This window comes from Leuresthes tenuis, unplaced genomic scaffold (assembly GCF_036924035.1).
Source record: "Leuresthes tenuis unplaced genomic scaffold, fLeuTen1.0.hap1 SCAF_20, whole genome shotgun sequence".
In the NCBI taxonomy this organism is placed as follows: Eukaryota; Metazoa; Chordata; class Actinopteri; order Atheriniformes; family Atherinopsidae; genus Leuresthes; species Leuresthes tenuis.
The window spans coordinates 20912756-20932976 of record NW_027325374.1 but is presented as its reverse complement, the minus strand read 5'-3'; the positions used below and the strand labels follow the sequence as shown (position 1 = coordinate 20932976).

The 20221-nt window shown below is 39.6% G+C and overlaps 2 protein-coding genes across 3 annotated transcripts in view; one reads left to right on the top strand and one right to left on the bottom strand.

Annotated features, from left to right (window-relative positions):
* myocd (myocardin) overlaps positions 1-1958 on the top strand; it is a 130593-nt gene extending 128635 nt beyond the window's left edge. The window contains exons 15-16 of the mRNA XM_072373939.1: positions 510-567; positions 713-1958. Of these exons, the coding sequence (XP_072230040.1) occupies positions 510-567; positions 713-1314 (660 nt within the window). The 3' untranslated portion in view covers positions 1315-1958. The remainder of the gene's footprint in view (positions 1-509; positions 568-712) is intronic.
* Positions 1959-4108: 2150 nt separating this feature from the next.
* On the bottom strand, positions 4109-20133 carry map2k4b (mitogen-activated protein kinase kinase 4b). 2 transcript variants are annotated; one of them, XM_072373941.1, is made up of 13 exons: positions 19943-20133; positions 18324-18359; positions 13934-13966; positions 12722-12824; positions 11558-11732; positions 10547-10666; positions 10260-10379; positions 10129-10180; positions 9915-10042; positions 9705-9782; positions 9432-9580; positions 9214-9259; positions 4109-8281 (listed from the first exon to the last, which is right to left on the bottom strand). In XM_072373941.1, the coding sequence occupies exons 1-13, from the start codon at positions 20043-20045 to the stop codon at positions 8168-8170; spliced, it is 1257 nt and encodes a 418-aa protein (XP_072230042.1). In that variant the 5' UTR covers positions 20046-20133; the 3' UTR covers positions 4109-8167. The 2 variants fall into 2 exon arrangements, with proteins under 2 accessions (XP_072230042.1, XP_072230041.1); XM_072373940.1 differs by lacking the exon at positions 13934-13966 and having other exon boundaries at positions 19943-20118.
* Between the last annotated feature and the right edge of the window lie 88 nt (positions 20134-20221).

Here is a 20221-nt window from a genome sequence, read left to right as displayed (position 1 = left end):
CCTTATTATATATGCAGCCGCCTACAAAAGACAGAATTTCCTTCTTCTTTAAACAAACTCAATATTTGCGGTTAACCAATAAATTATGATGTTTTACAGCATTTTGGACTGACTGGGACCAGTGTGTTTGTTCAAAACTATAATTGATCCAGAGGATACACTTAGTAAAGTAATTGTACAGGCAGTGTAGCCTTGTCAACAAGTAGCGGGATTCATGAAGACAATGCTGCCTTGTATTTCCAGTCAAAACTGTTGGAAATCTGCGTCCAGGATCCACGTAGGATCTCTTTAGCTATTTAGCTGCCTATTGAGGGAAATCTTTTACAGACAAGAAACAGACCTGCCAACAAAAAAAATCATATTCCAGTTTGCAAGTGTTTATCGTCTACTGGAGGGCTTATACAGTTACAGTGTAAACCTTGAGGGCAGTAGGATTAAAATCTTAACTGCTAAACACTGATTGAGGAAAATAATCTTTAATCTTAATGTAATCTTTATTACTATTACAGCAACTGACCCGCAGTCAGCAGATGGATGAACTTTTGGATGTGCTCATAGAGAGTGGAGGTAAGGTGAAAATCCCTAATAAAAATCACTTAAATCTGAAGTAAAAAGTGCACGGTCAAACCTGTCGATGAGAGTTTTACAAGATACGTTGGTATCCACTTCCGGTACTCGCTGTTACCCTCCCTCTCTCCTCTTTCTCTTCAAGAGATGCCAGCTAATGCCAGAGAAGAGAGGGAGAGGTCTTCTGTAACCAAAGTTGTGCCTCACATTACTGTGTCCCCAGGGTGTCCCGGCCTCCTCATCCCGAGGTTCCACCGGCACTACGAACACCTGTCCCCCAACCAGCTCCCTTACGACCATGCAGCCAATCACATCGCCGAGGGCCATCTGCAGACTCTGCTGGGCCGGGGAGGGGAGGTGACTCAAAAAATGGCTGCCGAGGACGGGTGCCAGGAAGACGAAGGGAACAGAGATGTGGACGGGTACAGCAGCCCTCACAACCATCACTGCCATCCTCACCATCCACAACAGGACAAACTTCTTACCAACAGAGATTTAATGGGCACCCCTCTGTCTCCCATTAGCAGCAAGGCATCTGCCGTCCCTGAGGTGCAGGGGATGGTCAGCATGACCTTCAGTGAAACGCCATGGGAGACTATGGAGTGGCTGGACCTGACACCACCCAGCTCCGCCACAGCCTACAGCGTCGCTCAGCCCAGTGTGCCCAGCATTTTTAACACCGAGTTCCTGGATGTAACAGACATTAACTTGAACTCTGCCATGGACCTTCATCTGGAGCACTGGTGAAAGCAACACTGCTGATACCGGCAACAGTAATACCAAAGAACAATTCAATTCTGCTAGCTTCAGTCAAAGTGTGAGGATTTGTACTGCAAAATGGTGGAATGTTACATTTAGTAGACTTAGCCAACATCGAAAGGTTGATGGCTGAGTCAGACAGCGTACGACAGAATTCTATATTGACTTCTCCATTACACTTAAATCATGTTGTGTTGTTGTCATACCCAGAAACCAAAGACCAGGTGCTCTTTCACATGTTTGACCTTTTCGGACAACGATGCGCACAATTGCCATTGAAATATGACAGTGGAGGCATGGAGGACTCTATGTATGGACGCAATGAAAGTACTTTATGCAAACACTTTATGCAGTATCAGTGTTACACCACCAAGACTTGAGGAAACCATTTGACCATTGTACACTTTTGGGTCTATGTTTGGTTACTGGAAAAAAAAACAGACAACGGAAACAAATCCTAATTGAATTGACAAGTTGAATTGGATTGTTTGGTGATGGCCATATTGTAAATATTACAACTATATGTACTGACAAGCTGACATCAAATATTTTGTCAGTGGAATGGGAGAGGACACAAACCACAAATTAAGTGTTTTATATAATCAGTTCATCCTTTGACATAAATAGGATTTTTTTTTAAAAAGAAAAAAAACTAACTGTGCACCTCCAGCTTAATGCACACTTTATCACGGTCTGCTTGAGCTTAGAAAATGTGTGTAGGAACGGTTGTCATTCTGTACCTTTGAAGGAACTTCTTTTATCTTTTTTTTTTACGTTTATTTCACTATTTGGAATATTTATCCACAGGAAAACGTTATGAGCAAAAGTAGTGCCTTTAAAAGATCTCTGGTCTTATCAGTTTTAAGCAACAGACAAACTGTGCCTTATTTGCAAAGGCTTTTTATCATATTTCATATATATTTATATATATATTATTGTCCCCTTACAATTTGTTATGAAATTACTATTCCATTGGAGCTATAGACAAATATTAATTTAGAAAGCTTCATCATGCAAATTTTTGATAAAGCCAGGCATAGAAGACAAAAGAAATAAAAATGTAAAAATTGATATATCACGTTTGTCTTCACAAATTTCAGCATTTCTGTTTCCAGGCCAATCACAGTTATTTATTTTGTGATTTTATATTTATACTTGATCATGTAATTTATACTGACATTCCTTTCTCACCGATTTGGGGCTCTTTTTGACATCCCAAGAAACTACCATTATTGACCACTGCCACTTCTTCTCGAATCAGTTTTCTTAAAAATGTGATGCAAAATGAAGGAACCACTTGGAAAAGCCATGTTTTCTTAAATAACTTTTTCTTGAATAATCATTAATAAATTGGAAATGTCCATTGTAAGCACTTGTGAATAGGAACATGTAATATATTCAGATCTTAACTGTGAATACTTCATATAAACATGGATTTAACTTGCACCATAACCAGCCAATGCAATGATTAGGCTAATATGAGAACTTAAGGCTAAGACACTTCTGAGGCAGGTTTTACTGTATACGTTTCAGGATTCAACTATCTTGTTTCACTTGTTTTACACCAAATTGATTCTGGGTTACATTGCTTTGCTTTACTAGTGTAGCTTGAAGTGGAAGCTGTCCTCAACTTTTCAAGCAGTAGTGCAGGTGCCAACAAATCAAATTGACTAAATGTGTGCCTGATCCTGTCCAAGCTTTCAGCTTTGGTTAGTAATTGTACACATGTAAAAACTCATGTATTAGTTTGGCATTCGGGGAATGAACTTTTTTTTTTGCCACGTGTTAGATTAAAAAAAAATATTGAAATTTGATACTACTTTCCGCTTATTATAAAGCTTCAAACAGCAACACAATACCATAACATCCATGGAGGCCTGCTTGGCTCGCTCATCCATCACCTGCATGGCTAAAACTCAACAGTTGTTTTGTTTGAACTGGCTTCTAAAGCCATGGCTTCCAAGTATTTTGAGGACTGCAGCTGTCACCATCTTTTTGCAGTCACCAAGATACAGAATTTCCCATGGGGATTAAATAAAGCATTTTTCAAATCATTGCAGCTGCCAACAAATGCCAACAAATGCCAACAAATAACTATGCAACAGCGTTAGCAACAGCGTTAGCAACAGCGTTAGCAACAGCGTTAGCAACAGCGTTAGCACAGCTTGCGTTTCTTTCTACTTCAAAGTAGCAACCAGAATATGTATAAAAGCAGTCAACTTTTCTGTAGTGATGTCAGCCATAGCTTTGTGAACTGACTTTTGAGTTTCAAGGTGAGCATTTGGTGGCCACTATCTTGATTTTTTCTAAAGCCACAAAAGTATGAAAGAGATGTTGATTTACTTATCAAACACTCAGGAAAAAAGTACGATACTATCGCCCCCCCCCAAAAAAAAACAAGTGCATCTGTCTTATATGTCCTCTGTAAATGTAGGTTTCACTTTGTGTCTTGACCAATTGCTGTTTTTTCTGTTGCTTATGTGTTACACTTATTCAATGGGTTATATGGCGTGATGCCACCATAAGAAGATAACAATTTCACTTTCCATCTTCTGTTGTAAGAATATTTTCTAGCCTTAGCCATTTTATTAATTTTGCAATAATTCTCCCTAATCTAGAAAAAAAAAAGACTTCTGACAGGAGCTTGTATGTCGCTTGGCCACCAACTTGCTTTTCTATTGTAAAAAAAAAAAAAAAAGAAAAAAAAAAAGAAAAAAAAAGGTATTTTGCCAGCATTCCTGTATTCTAAAGAAAGATGAGCAATAAAATGATCACAGCAAAATAATTTCTGCAGTTGCTTTTTATTCATGACCAATTCACAAGAAGCACACCATACAGGTTTTCAGTCTTTTTCCACGGGAACTTTATTTGTAACCCTTGATAAAGATACAATATAATATTCATTGCCCTTAATATTATCTTATATCCTAATATGAACATTCTAGTAAATTGCAAATTATACAACATGGACCCTGGAGATTCATATTCACCAGAGGCAAGGTAGCTTCCTGGAAACATCCAATGTCACAAGAAGAAACCTGAAGACCGTTCGCAGCTAAACGGCTCCGGCTGCAGACTTTCTCAGAGTTTGCACTGTTTTCCATTACAGACAGAAATGCAAAGAACAGTGCAATCTATGATGCACCTCAACGAACCTGGCTGTAAGTTTGTTTTGTTTTGTTTTTTATTCTCCCTAATAGGCCAACAAGTTCCCCCTGTACACCCAAACAGTGGTAGCCATTTTGGAACACAGCTGACACCTGTAAAGACCCATATAATAAATCAAACACGGGGATTTAAACAAAATGTATGCAACTTAGACGTAATAGAAACTCCAGCTGAGTGTGTCATGAAGGATAAACTTTTTGGCTTTGGATTTTCCAGCTGATAGGAGCGAACAAGCCTTCCTCATTTGTAACTTGCAAGTCATTCAGCTTCATTAAAGCTACGACACTTAAAATGACTGAAGAAATCCTTTTGGTAAAACAGTCCTCTCAAGTGATAAAAAATAAATAAATGCACGGGAAAAGTCCCAAAACAGAGACTTTGATCCCATATGAGGAATTTTTGATTTTTCCATATCAAGTTGAAAGAGTAATAACAGTAAAATTCCAACAGACTCATGTCATTAATCTTGTATAATGTGACAGTTGACAGTTGGCCTAATATCACGTAGGCTGTATCAAAATGGCGCTTACATTACTGGTATTCCCTATATTGCTGATTATAAGGGTGATGCTGTTCTATATTTTCTTAATTGTTCATGAATCTTATGAAAGGACAATTACCAAAGCATGTTAAGCATGTAATTTTGGCTCAGTCCCACATATGCGTGTGCTGTCTGGAGATGCAGCCCAACCGCACATTAATCAGCAAAAGAAAACAGTCCTCAGCAAAAACACAATTTAATCCTGCATGTGAGTCACAGTGCAGCTGCCGTCCGTATTTCAAAAAGACTGAGCTCTTTCAAAATGTAATGCATAGTGATGTTAGCTCTTAACATTTACTGTGTTGTCCACCTTTCGGCACAGAAACCAAACAGGGTGAACAACAGGGAGGCTGTTTCTTAAACATGGTTAGATGACATCTTTTTAAGAGATTGTCAAAATAAAAACACGAGTAAAAGAGCTTTTTCTGCTCCAGTGACTTATTATGCAATGGGTCCCTACAGCGTAGCACAGAATACCACCATCTGTTCAGTTTCATAGTTAACTCCAAGCATTGTGATCTTTGTCCTTCCATTTAGGGGAAGAGTAAGTCTGCCTGGTGGATGTGGCTTTCTGTGAGTGAAGGACAACAGGTGGATCTCAGCAGTCTCAGAGTTGTAGCCTCCCCCTTTCACATGAGCCAAAATGGCAAACTCCAGTAAATCAGTGCTGATGAAGGCATACATGACAACATATAGGTGGAATTGAAGCATCGGAATTGAACACATTTCATGTTATCATCAGTGCAAGCCAAAGAGACATGCCGAATCACGGAGGAACATGCCGGGTCCAAGAGCAGCGACTATGTGAGGAGTGGTGTTCCTCTTCTGCTGACAGTCGTGTGGAAGTGGGATTTAGCAGCATTTACAGTTTTTATGCATTCATTTATTTTTCATTTATTGTTGAGGTCTGCCAGGACTTTTAAAAATCTGGTTAATGCTGCTCAACTATGTATGGCAGCACGGTGGATCTGTGATCAGTGTGGATGAGTTCAACTGTACAGTGCTATGACAGGCTGCTGTGGAGGACTAAGGCTCATTCTCAAAATGAAACATTTTCATTTTGCACCCATGTATCCCCCCCAACCTGATTTGATCATTCGTGTTCAGGCATGAACTATAAACATTTGAGCAGAACCTGCGAGGAGCAGCAGATTACAATGACTATATACATATACATTTACATCTATGGATAGAAAATCCTAAAGTAACGTTACATCCGGCAACGTAGCATTGGATGAACTCCAGCTTGTATGCCATCATTTTGTTTTAGTCACAAACTAAGCATCTTTATTTAAGAAAAATCAGTTATTTACAAAGTGTGAAATAAAAGAAGATAACCCAGTTGTTTAAGAATATTTGGCAAAGTTTTTCGAGGTACTTTTTCTGTCCATCTAGGTCGAAAAAAAATATCTAATGTCAGCAAGATTTTTAACTTAAGCTGAAATCAAATAGACAAAGCAACATGTTTAAGTTGTTCAAAAGTTTATTAGAAGTTGTGTTTAAGTATTGTAACGATATTTTTGTTAAACTAGATTTGCTCATCTTCGACGACCCCCCCCCCACAAAAAAGAAAAACTACTTCCAACTGTTATACTGGACAAAAATATTTTATTTGCGTAAAATACTTTCAACCCAATTCTTTGGTTGCAATGAGACAGAAAAACATTTACCGTTAGCTTGTTAGCTAAAAGTGACAAATTTGATTTACACAATGTGAACCTGAAGTTTGACAAGTTTCTTTATCAGGTATAGTAAAGAAATTCAATGTTATCTTCATACATTCCTGTATTCTGTGTTGCACAAAACTAGCAGTACACTTTCTATCTTGTCCCTTCTTATTAGCAGAGAGATTCTCATTTTTAGCTAGCATTGACTGTTGTATTTGCCACTTGATATAATGTGGCAGATTAGCAGGTCAATGTTACATCACTTTAGCCTAAAACCGATCTAAAATACTCTTTGCAACCCAGTGTCTAGTCGACAGTGCAATTTCTAATGTGCCATGGTCGTAAAAATTAAAGACCGATTTCATTAAAAGCAAGTTTTTCACTTCATGTTGTTTTATGTTTTAATGCTGGAGGACGAGTGAAACATTAGTCAACACAACAGACAAATGAGCAAGATTCATCCGATATTAGCACTCTGGAACCAAATTAGCTTAGTGCTAACATAATTCCAGCTCAGTGTGTTTCTGTAGCCGTTATCCTCTTCTTCCAGCTCTGTTTTTTTATGAAACTGTGCGTTCGTGTGTTAAACTATAGGCCCGTCTCATGGTGTGTCCTCTGATGGAGTGATGTAAAATCATTTTTATGAAAAAAAAAAAAAAGAAGTTGTTTTACTGTTTAAAAATATCAAGAGAGAGAATACCTCGTGCTTAGCTTGGTGACTCAAACAAAAAGATGCAAGGTACAAACTGAGGCCAGCACTAGGCAATCACATATCAAGACAAGCTCTCACAGATTGCATATTTTTGGGGGGGAGGAGGGGGGGTAAAAGAAGGAAAGCCACCCTACCAAATCTATGAGCTTTCTGGAGAGAAACACCTTTGCACTCTCAGTCTTTTATCGTGTGTGGAGCTGCTCACAACATACTGCGTGAAAAGTGTGTGTTTTTAGACAGTAGGTCTATCAGCAAACATCTTTACATGTCAACAGTTTAGAGTTAAAAAAACACAGATGCACACATACAGTCCACGATGTACAATCCATTAGGTGGCTAATTTGTTCATACATCTTGAGCGTCACAACGTTTTATTTGGTAGACTCTGTTTTTGTGTAAGAGTTTAAGTTTATATATTCCATATATGTATACTCTATTCCTTTTGTCACATAAAAAGATGCATTGCATTTTACTAAGACAATGTTACGTCTTCAAGTTTTTCTGGGTGGAAATGGATGATAATATTTGGGGATTTTACAACGAGGTGATGGGAGAAGAAAAAGGTTCGGTTATTGATCCTCTTAACATTGCACTGGATAATTTGGATTTATTTCCTTTGATCTTTGGAACATGTGAACACAAAGGTGATCTGGAACTCTGGGGGCTAAAATGATACGCGTTGCATCAGAAGCCTAGTGTTCCGCCCACCGCACGTTGTGCGACCCCCACCCAACCAGAACGCCCTCCTTGGCATCAGTCAACATACATAGGAGAGATGGGAGAGGCTGGGATCTGATCCAGGATGCGACACACGTAACTGGCGACGTCCACAAAGCGCTCCTCATACATCAGAATAAAGGGGTGTTTCTGGGGTAAAGACACACACATTTTTTTAGGATTATTCGTGCATCGGTGAGGTCATAGTTGTTCCTTGGTAAGGTAGAAAATTTGAAGTTAGATAAAGCCTAAACTCTCAAAAATGCACTGCATCGGATCGTGTGTGGAGTTCGTATGAGTAGTGGGCGAACAGATGAGCCGAGCAAGCAGCTGCTCTAAACATGGGACAGGAAAAGAGCAGAGGTTTGCCATCTGACTTCTGTCTCGTGCAGCTAAGGCACTAGTAACTCATAGTAACTTATTACAATCCCACTTAACAAAAAATGACATTTCACTTCAGGTGTTTGCCAGAGAAAGGAGATCAACAGCGCGCACAAGTCTGTAGCATAAGCACAAACCTTAAAAGTAGTGAATATTAGCAACTTAAGATAATGCTATACTTTAGTATAATTCGCTGAACCCTGCTTGTATTCAAATTTGCTGATTTTTTAGAAACTAAATATATGCGGTCAAGGTTCAAATAAAGCAAAGACAGATCAATGAAATTCTTGTTTTAGACTACACTTTAAGGGAATTTTTCTGGCTACTTTAGCTTTAATGTAGTAATTTGGCTCCAGTATTAAACATTTATTTCATCTTAATTTTGAAGCTTCCTCTTCTTCTACTTTTAAATAATTTGTTTGTCAAAAGTAATGTATTAATCTGAAGGATATCTTTTTTGTTTGGACTAAACGGAAGTTATTTCATATCAGATTCTTAAAAGTCTTTAAGGTCTAACAACTCGTAGAAACGCTCGCACACCCCACAAGCCCAAGGTCACAAAGTTGTAGCTGATTTGTAGTTATTTGACTTTGAAAATAAAAAAATGGAACTACAAGCCACTTTGATACTGCCAGATCGTGCCTTCCATGACTGAACAAGAGAGACTTTAAGTTCCAAAATAAGTTATAATAATAACTCACCAGAAGCTCCTTGTACTTTGGCCTTTTTGATTCCTCCTTTGTAAGGCTGGACAGACAGAAAGTACATATGATATAAACACTGTAAGAAGATGATTGAGATGCTGTTGGGTTCACCTGAGAGGCAGCGTGGCAAGTGCAAGGGGTCTGTGGGGCCCCGACTCCCAGAGAATACCCAGTAAACAAACGTTCTGATAATCTAATCCGTCATTTATTCTTACCATAGGTTAACGAAGTTGATGAACTTGGGGGAGAACTGCCTGTCCTCCGAGTTGCAGAGCTGGGGAGGCTCTCCTTTCACCACTTGTGTCAGCTGATCAAAAACACTATTCCATTTAGGGTAAGGGAACCTTCCTGTGGCCAGCTCATACTGAAAGCAAACACAAACAGGGGCCTCGGATTAGCTTAAAGAGCAGTTTCGCCTCATCGCAACAGCTCTGCTGACATAACAAAAGCAGGGATTCTTGATAAAATGTATTATTTATTTGTCTTACCAGAGTGATTCCCAAGCTCCACACATCAGAGCGGACATCGTAGCCTTGTCTGGAAGCACTGGGGTCTATTCTTTCAGGCTGAAAAAAAACACAAACAAAAATATTCTGCGACTCATCCTGCCAGAAACTTTTTGTTTGTCCCCTCTCTTCACACAGTCCTTAACGAGACATGGACTTCAAATCAAATTTCAGCTTCCTCTGATTGCTTACCGCCATGTAAGGCCTGCAGCCTGCGTCTCTGGTCTTTGCTATGGAATCCACCAGCTGACCGCTGATGCCGAAATCGCACAGTTTGATATTACCCCTTCGGTCCATTAGAATGTTGGAAGGTTTGATGTCTGCAAAGACGTAAAAGAGACAATTCCACACAGAGCAACACAAACTGGGGGTTCAGAGAGAGTTAAGAGTTAAGAAAACAACTTACCTCTGTGAATTATTTTCAAGTTTTCCTTTAAGTGGTTCAGTGCTTTAACGGTCTGTTAGAGACAAAGTAGAAACCTTCAGGTCAGTTTCTGATGCTCCATGTGCCATGACACGCGAGTCAAAGAGACTTACCGCTAATGTTATTTTGCCTAATATTTCCTCTGGAATGACGTCATCTAATGCACAATATACATATTTGTAGAATTTGTCTAATGAGGTAGACATAAGCTCCATACAAATCCAACAGTCCCCCTGAAACAAAGAGAGAGAGCCATAATTCAGCTGGAGCATAACATTTACTGCCTGAACCTGTTTTATGATGACAGTAAGTGAAATGCCACATCAGTTACTGACGACAAAGAAAGACCACAGGCAGCGCTTAAAAATGATCGAGCGAGGTCAGTGTGGGCGTGCCAGACCTCTCTGAAGAGGGCGCCGTAGAACTGGACGATGTAGGGACAGTCGCTACTCCTCATCACCACGTCAAGATCCATCAGCAGCTGCTTCTGCTCCTTCTCATCCACAGTGGAGCGAATCCTCTGAGGAGCACACACACACACACACATTTCTGTCCTGCAGCCTCCAGAGCGTCCAACTACACCCACCAGTTTTCATCCAAGGATTCAACACCACAGCTTGCTTTGACTGCATCAAAATTAACCACTGCGCAGTGTTGAAAGGGGAATATGGCTAGCATAAGAAGACAGGAAATCCTTTTTTCTTCTGTGGTTGAAGGTTAAAATGTGTAAAAACCTTAACCATTGGGTGATGACAGTTACCTTAAAGGTATGCTGGATTTCAAAGTGTGCGAGGGGCTCAGAAATGTACAATAATATGCGTTCAGTAAAAAAATAGAAGATATGTGCGAGACAGCGAGTATGATCTCATTCAAATTAGCTCGAACGCAGTGAATTTTTTTTAAATCCTTGTACGCTGGGGTCATGGACGCATGTGTGACTAAAAACTTACATTTCACACTCTGATTCCATGAGTTTTTCAGTCATTCGTGACTGAAAAACAAAGACAAACAAATCCAGCTGCTTTTAAACACACCTGACTCTTCTCTGACACAAAAATCCACAAACAGAGATATGACAGTCAGCATTTATTGGAGGATTTCTTTTTTTTTATTAGGATCGTAGCATTTCGCTTTCATATAATTTAGGTCTCGGATAAAGCCAAATCTCTATTCCTCCTGTTAGCCATACCCTCCCCTTTCACTTAGGGATCAAGTTGCAGTGGTCATCTGTCCACCTGAATGGCTCCCAATGACCCTGTTGAAGGGAGATGACCACCTCAACACGATCCCCAAGAGATTTTTCCAGATTACTTTCTATCTGCATTTAAGCACAGAATTGTTCCAGTAATGAATGAAACAACTCTGCTCAGCTGTGTATTCCAGCCTATGGTAGAGTCTGTCTGCAGGTCACCTTTACAGCCATGATCTGGCCCGTTGGCTTGTGGACCATGTTGTTGACGGAGCCGTACGCCCCGCGGCCGATCTCCCCGAGGTCTCTCAGATCCTCTGCAGTGAAGTCGCAGTGCTGCTCCGGGGAGATCTTTAGCTTCCCAGACGACTCGATACTGTGTGTCCGCAGACGCTCTCTGTAAAACCCGGCGGGGAGGAAAAGATCAGACGGGTTGAGGTGACGTACAGAGTGGTGTGAAAAGAATAGGCCACAGAGAAGTGAAAGCAAGAACAAGTTACCGTAAAAGAGAGGAACCTCGACAGGAACGTACAATATACATTTAAAAAATTTATATAATAAACATTTCAACTGCAATGAATTAACTTCTGGGAAGTGGAAACTTTTTAGGGCTCCAACAAGAACGCAACCAGGAGCTTTTTGGTGATTTGACTGGTGGAAAATACCTGCTCAAAGCATTCAGTTTATTTCCAGCATAAGTGTAACTGGAGCTAAACACACCTCTTTCTTTTTTTTTTTTTTTGCGTCTGTCTCTTTAAGAACTCACTCTCCAAAGGCTCCGTCTGCTCTGACTGCTCAAATATGGCAGAGAACAAGGCAGCCGCTCAATACAAGCGTTTCCATCTAATTAGAGTGCAGATTTGGAAGTGATTCTGACAATCATTTCTGTTGAAGATTTTCATCACAACGCTATGGGCTATTCCAAGCGTTGCAACTTAAAACAGAAACAAAGTATGCATAAAACCTGTTGCTTTATCAGAAATAGCCGATTGTTCATGTTACAGCCAAAAGACTTTTATGTGCATCAATTGTTTTCAGTTGTGTAATTTCATTCAGCCATTTTTGAATGTGCAAAAATCTTGATGGGACAGTAATTGACTGCTTGAGGTGCAGTGAACTTTCGACCGCAAGTGCATCACACGTTTCATGGTGATGCCGTTAAATAAAGGAGAAAAGCCTGGACAGTTCAGGTGCAGTGCTTCTGTGGGGGAGTGAACGACTCCCTTTGGGGCGAGCTTTGTAACTGTGCAGAACCCTTACACAGAAACACAAAAAAAGCTTTAGAACGCACTGAATGAAAACTGAAAACCCCCAAAAAACAACGTAACTCTTGTGTTAAAAAAACACTAAAGAGCTAACATGACATCCCACTCAGTCCTTACTTACATGTGAGGGTTCTGGAAAGAGGGCGCGGTGGGATTGATTGGCAGCCTGGAGCTGGGTTTCACTGGAGGGTTGGCGAAATTTAGCTTCAGAGCTTTGCGTTTACCTGGCAGGACAAAGAGAGGAACAGATCCAGATTGCCACAACATGCACGCCACAATGTGGGTTCACCCAGCTGGCGTGAACAGGCGAAACACAGGCTGTGATAAAGTGATTGCCTCGCCTCAGTGAGGTTTGCCTTCACACACTTGAGATAAGCCTTCGTGTGTGGGATAAGCAATCTTAACAGACTTATGTCTCAAAAATTTGATATGATAGTTTGTTTTTCTTTTCAAAATTGTACTAAAGAACAGTGAGGAATAAAACCTTAGGGGTTATCTCAAGCTCTTCAACAGATCAGAAGAAGCAACATAATGCATTTTGAATACAAGCAAAGTGCCCATTTATGCAGAGATTCCCAATGCTCCAACAATTCTTACAGCTGTATGCTTTCAAAGAAATGACATGCAACATGTATTCAGCTCATTAGAAAAGACTGGCAGTCAGTAAAAAGATTGGCATTGGGAATCCCTGCGATGACCTTCATCAAAATGTGCAATTCAAACCTTCACAGTTCCCTTGAGATATCAAAGTGACCCAACACTGAGACAGCTCTTCAGTCCGAATCAAGGCGTAAGGAAATCTCATTAAATTCAACTATTCGAGCTGAAGGGGTTCAGGTGAACTCACAGTCACCTGTAAGCGTACATCTCCAGAATTGAGCTGGTATTTAGGTTTAGCTATTATTAAAAGTGCTGACGTCCAGTGTTGAGTCCTCTTTGCCATGCCCTGTCCAAAAGCTCCAGAGTGCAAACAGATCCCTTAACCGTTAAGCCCCGGTGCAAAGGAATCTTTCCTGGCCATGACTGAATTTCGTGACAGTTAATAGCAGTGAACAGTGGACAGACTCCCCAACTACCAGAACACCACACAGGCTGTTTCAGTAGTATACAGCGGCTCCTGTTTGTTCGTTTTATCCAATTATATATGAACAAGAAAGGAGAAGCTGACCCTCAGTATCAGTGCAGATCAGTCACTGAACAGCAGTATGTGAAGTCAGACCAACAGACATGAGCTCACTGAGCTGCACTGAGGGAAGGAGGCCACTTTAGACTACTGAGGTGTACCCATAAAGAGTAGAGGTCAGTGTGCTTTGTGTGCGAGTCTAATGCTTACTTTGGGGTACTCCAGACAGGCTTATCTGAAACCCTGAAGTAAAGAAAAAACATTTTACTACAATTCCTTTGGGTCCGTTTGAAACTGAGTGGGTCGTTATTACCAAGTGTCAACCTGACAAGAATCGGCTGCTAGTGGAAAAAGGGGCAGATCACTGTGACTGTGCTTGGCTGCTAAAAGAAGTGCCAGAGTTTGGTGGGTCTGAGTCGGCGCGCTGCCATGCAACTGCATGTGACTTGATAGGATTTTATTACACTGTATTTCCAGTGAAATGAAGACTGGCTCAGTTTTAATTAGTCAAATGTAGTCCATAAGCAGAACCTTTTCAAATGTCTTGAGTGATTGGGTTCAGTGCACCCTCACCGTATTAATACTACTCACTGAAAAGTGATTGTATGCCATTCTTGTTTTGTGTGGTATATGATGAATAAACACTGCTGTGTGCCGGTCATGTTCAACTGGCACATGCCACTCATCACTGGAGTAATGAGAGTTTTTCTTTGCATATGCCACTGCTAACCATGCAAAACTAGTGGTTTGTGCCATGACATGAATGGATATAGTTAGCAGGCTGCTTGTCTCATGGTTGCTTTGTGTTTATCAGAAAGACATAAAGCTGGTGTCAAACTTCTAATCAAACTTATGTGGAAAAAAAAGCTAACCTTTGTATTTCATTTAATGCCAAGATTTTTGTTTCAACAATGAAAAATGAGATCAGACATCAAAATGTGATCTCTCACCAAATCCAACCCCCATTTTTTGGCTAACTATACAATTATAATACTTTCAAATGCATTCAGGCGTGTGTTAACGAAGGGAAACATGTTTAAAGTAGGAGCAAAAGCTATCACAATTAGCTAGTTTTGCTAATGGCTAATAAATACAGAAAACAAATCTTATCATAAAAACATGCATACTTTTTTGCAACAAACAAAAAATGAAAAAAAATCTATAAATTAATTAAAAAAAACATCCTTTAAAGCCAAATTGCAGAGACCCCGATCTGGTTTGTTCAAGCTAGCTCGTTGATATAGCCTGACTAAACTTAAAAACTTAGCTAAAATTTTTCCACAAAAATAATATTTAGTTTTGTACAAAGCTGGTGACAGTGATTTATATATCAAGACATTAAAGCTTCTGTCCTTAGAATATCAACTTTCAAGAGCATATTCTGAACTGCAGCAAATCATTATACATTGAAATTTACCAACTAAATCAGACTGTTGGAGGCAATTAGCTTTAAGAGCCAGTAGGGGGCAGTCTAACATCAATTTAACCCCGTTCATGCCAAGTTGACTGCCTTGTAAAGTAAGCTGGAAATGTTTGTTTCTAGCTTGTTTGCTTGTATAAATGTCCCTCCTTTGCCATTGTAGAGCAGAATCTATGTATGACTTTAGATAGGGATAATATATATATATATATATATATATATATATATATATATATATATATTATGGCATGCCGTTCAGGAAATTAATCTTTGAATATATGGAATGAAACTTTGAATATATTGAATGAAACTCTGAATATATTGAATGAACCTTGAATATATGGAATGAAACTCTGAATATATTGAATGAACCTTGAATATATGGAATGAAACTCTGAATATATTGAATGAAACTCTGAATATATGGAATGAAACTCTGAATATATTGAATGAACCTTGAATATATTGAATGAAACTCTGAATATATTGAATGAACCTTGAATATATTGAATGAAACTCTGAATATATTGAATGAACCTTGAATATATGGAATGAACCTTTGAATATATTGAATGAAACTCTGAATATATTGAATGAAACTTGACTGACGTCAGACTTCACGGAAGTGCCTGCAGCCATCTTGTCTAAGGTGTGGATACTGTGGCGAAAAGCGAATGACAATTAGTCAGTCCGCTCGGAATTTTGTAGGATGAATATTAAAGTATGAGAACATCATTAACACACTGGCGAATGCATGTACGGGCCAAAATCCTCCCGATAACCCTGCCCGTTCTTCTAACGAAGAAGTCGTGGCAGACTTGCGACATCAGGCCAACCTCAGCATGCCTTCAACCTCTCAGGAGTGCCCCAAAACGGCAATGCAGGCTATATATTGTTTAGATACAATAAGAATCACCCACATTCATAGACCAATGTAGGCTGAATATTTAGTTTAGTATTGAACGTATTTGATGATCCGCGACACAGCTTTGTTCACGTTACTCACAGCAGATTGCGGACAGACAAATGCATCGTGCCCAAAGTGGACATTGTGTCACGGATCATCATATACGTTCATTACTTAACTAAATATTCAGCCTGCATTGCCGTTTTGGGGCACTCCTGAGAGGTTGAAGGCATGCTGAGGTTGGCCTGATAAACAGCTGCCTGCCCGTTCTTCTAACGAAGAAGTCGTGGCAGACTTACGCCTGTTGTCGCAAGTCTGCCACGACTTCTTCGTTAGAAGAACGGGCAGGGTTATCGGGAGGATTTTGGCCCGTACATGCATTCGCCAGTGTGTTAATGATGTTCTCATACTTTAATATTCATCCTACAAAATTCCGAGCGGACTGACTAATTGTCATTCGCTTTTCGCCACAGTATCCACACCTTAGACAAGATGGCTGCAGGCACTTCCGTGAAGTCTGACGTCAGTCAAGTTTCATTCAATATATTCAGAGTTTCATTCAATATATTCAAAGGTTCATTCCATATATTCAAGGTTCATTCAATATATTCAGAGTTTCATTCAATATATTCAAAGTTTCATTCCATATATTCAAGGTTCATTCAATATATTCAGAGTTTCATTCAATATATTCAGAGTTTCATTCCATATATTCAAGGTTCATTCAATATATTCAGAGTTTCATTCCATATATTCAAGGTTCATTCAATATATTCAGAGTTTCATTCAATATATTCAAAGTTTCATTCCATATATTCAAAGATTAATTTCCTGAACGGCATGCCATAATATATATATATATATATATATATATATGTTGTAGATGGGAATATGTGAAATTCTTATCATTATTCAATAAATCTTGCATTAGACAGCAGTCAGTTAGTGTGGAGAATCAAAGAGGACAGGCATTCTTACAGCTGAACCAGCTGTGACTCATAATTCCAGTTTAATCCAAAAATGCTGTGAGATAGTGAAACTGATTGAAAAGCACCAACAATTTCTATCTTTTTAATCTTTGCAAATGTCATGCCCAGTAGTAAGCTATCCAATAAGTCTGGCAACTCCTGATGGATTCAGGAAGCACAGGGCAGCTAGTGTGTCTGCAATAACAGAGCAAAGCAGACGTTCTTTGGTAGAAAAACAGAGACCAAGTAATAACTTTCTAAAGCAAAAGGTGCAAGATTCACTATGTACATAGTGTTTGCGTAAAGAGACATGAAGTTTTTGGGGTTTGAGACATTTTAGATTGCAAAAATTCCCTTTCCTTGATCTAAGCAAAGCCATCGATAAAGTGTCCTGCTAAAAGATTAAGTTACTGTACAGCATCACAAACTATTGGTCTTTCCATGAATCAAGGAGGTATGAACAAAACCTACTCCAAATGTCTACCAACGGTGACCTGTGGTATATTGACTCATTCCTTTAAGGCTCCTCAGTGGCACATCATAAAACAATGTACACACAAACAGTGTATGGGGAACCATACACACAAACAGGTATAAAATGCACTGAATATAATCGTGAAAAGTTCCCTCAGGTGAAACTATGCTCATAATTTCCACAAGGTACCCTGAGACTAAGAATAACGCAGTGGTTGGCATGGCATTAACAAAATTAAACTGTTTTTTAAGTGGCAGGTAGCAGAAAATTACTTGAAAGTGACATATGCAAGTGAGAAAGGGGTTTTATACCAGTGGAACATGACTGAGATTCGGTTTATATATGCTGTGATACGTCAGTAAAAAAGCAGCACATCTGAGCTTAATGCAAGGGTGGACACGCAGCCACTAGGAATTGCAAATTATCTCTAAAAGAAAAAAAAAAAAAAAAAAAGAACCCGCCAACATTATGGTATCTGTGCTGCTGCACAACAGACCTTCCAGACAGGTGTTTTCACATTATGGTGTCTCATCAAATGGGGTCTGTCTACTGTACTGTGTCTACAGGTTGTTCCAATATGGAATTGGCGGGAGAGGAAACAAATATAACAACATGCAGATAAGTGGAGATTTTTTTTTTCTTAAAAAAAAAAAAAAAAAAAAAAAAAAAAAAAAAAGGAAAGTTATACAGAATTAAATTACTAAAGAAGAAACTATTTTTTAAACAAGAGAAGATAGAGTGTGGTGGATAGGGAACCATTCAAGGAAATTATTGGCCTAGATATGGCCCAGACGAACAAACTTAAAACCTTGTAAAATAAGAGTGAATACCTGTTTCATTTTGACATCTCCAGCAGGTGTTGATTTCTGCAAGGTTTAGATAAAACATTTGATACTAGACATCTGTCACAGAAATGTTAAAGAAATGCAACTTAGATCATGCTGACGCCTAGATACGGGAGTTTATTAAGTTAAGGCTTCTGGCAGTCATTCAGTGGAAAAGTTGTCAGATACAACCGAGACATCCATTATCGGACAGGATCCTGCCTGGTGCGTTTACGTGCTTGTCCCAGAGAAATGACAGCACACCGCACGATCACGCGCTATTTCGTTAAATAAATGTAATGCCATTAAGCCTGTACCAGGTGTTAGCCGTGTCGTAGTGAAGCTCATGCCTTCTTATCAACGTCAAAGACTAAATTAGTCAAACACACACTCAGAAAAAAACCCAACAAACGTATCTTTGGCTGGTTTAAAACTTTGGTCACGACCAGGATTGGCTTCCCGTCCGACAATGGATTTCAGTGAGGACTCAGAGGCTAAACTGAAACCCCAAACATTCAACCTCGCACTAAATTGGTTGTAAAACACTTTTGAAAAAAAAAAAAAAACATTTGACAGAAGAATTAGAATAGTAACAGTATAGCACGTTATAGAACGGACTGAAATCTCGACCACAGTTAGCAACACCACGACTCAAGTCAGCAGCTTTTAAACACGAACTTTGACACAGAATATTATTCCAGAAGCAGCTTCAGCTGCGTTAAAACCCAAATGTATGACTTTGCCACTGGCGGTGGTGCGATGTAAAAGTGGCCTTGTTTGGAAAGAGAAATTCATTTCAGAGTAGGCCCTTGTTCTTCTTGTAGCAACCTTGTGCTAATTACGGTTGACATATGCATACGACACTTGCTCAGAGTTTCTTTTCTTGGGCGACTATTAAAGAGGGACAAACTTGATAAATGATGACATTTTTAACTGTGTCACCACAAGCCTATTTGTTCAACAACTCAGCTGGAGCTTCAACATTACTGCTACCACAGTAGCTATGTACTCCCTCTGAGCAATTTCAGGCAAAGCAAATAAAGCTGGTAAGTAAACGGAAATTGCGCAAATGTCTCTTCAAATTAAAATAAAATTGCTAACTGACGAGCTACACAGCAAATATTATAGTGTTCATAAATATAAACAAAACTTCACTTTAAGGGTCTTGAGTAGTTGTACATCAAATCTGTAGGTTGTACCCTTTTAAATTAACTCTAATTTGTTATGTAGATAGGGTACTGAAATGTTTATCATTAGTAAATAAGACCTCAACAGCACCAAGCCGTACTTAGCAACAGCATGCCATTAGATATTTGGAGAGGCCTGACGGGATACATTACTTAAATTAATGGAAGCGCTCTACAATAATTCTGGCAAGTTTTAGCATTCCTATTTTCCTAAGTACATGTCGTCAGAATTTAGCACCGTTCATCGGTTGCCAAGTGAAGACAAAATGTGCAATATGCGTAATTTTACTTTGAAAGTTGTGACCGGAAAACTTTGACGTAAAGGGTCTGCCTTGACCGTGGTGTTTTTGCTTCTGAGAAGCCACAAGCTATCTTTTCCTTACTCAACTGGCTCTAGTTAAAATAGCAAACGGTGAAATAGAGGCCATCGTTGCCTACCTTGCATGCTGCTGCTTTGGGTCTGTTGGTGAAACTGGTGCGACGTGGATCCTACGATGTTACCGGAGCTTGTGGAGTTGCTGTTCGGACTGGGAGTCGCCATTGTTGTGTTCCGGCAGCGGCGCTCAGGCTGCAATGCAGACAGTGAAACTTCGCTCTCTCTGCCTCCAGACGGGACACTGCGCCACTTGAACGCAGCAGCTACACCACGGCCACGTCTGTGTCGCTGCTGCGTTCATGGGCTGTCGGAAATATCCCACAGTTTTATGTTGTTTACAC

What these genes read in the sequence shown, in the direction of transcription:
- map2k4b (XM_072373941.1), bottom strand. Translation starts at nt 20,045, where the DNA reads ATGGCGACTCCCAGTCCGAACAGCAACTCCACAAGCTCCGGTAACATC. An exon ending in TAGGCAAAATAACATTAGCG is followed by an intron (nt 10,181 to 10,259) that starts GTAAGTCTCTTT and finishes TGTCTCTAACAG; the next exon opens with ACCGTTAAAGCACTGAACCA. An exon ending in GCTGCAGGCCTTACATGGCG is followed by an intron (nt 9,783 to 9,914) that starts GTAAGCAATCAG and finishes GTTTTTTTTCAG; the next exon opens with CCTGAAAGAATAGACCCCAG.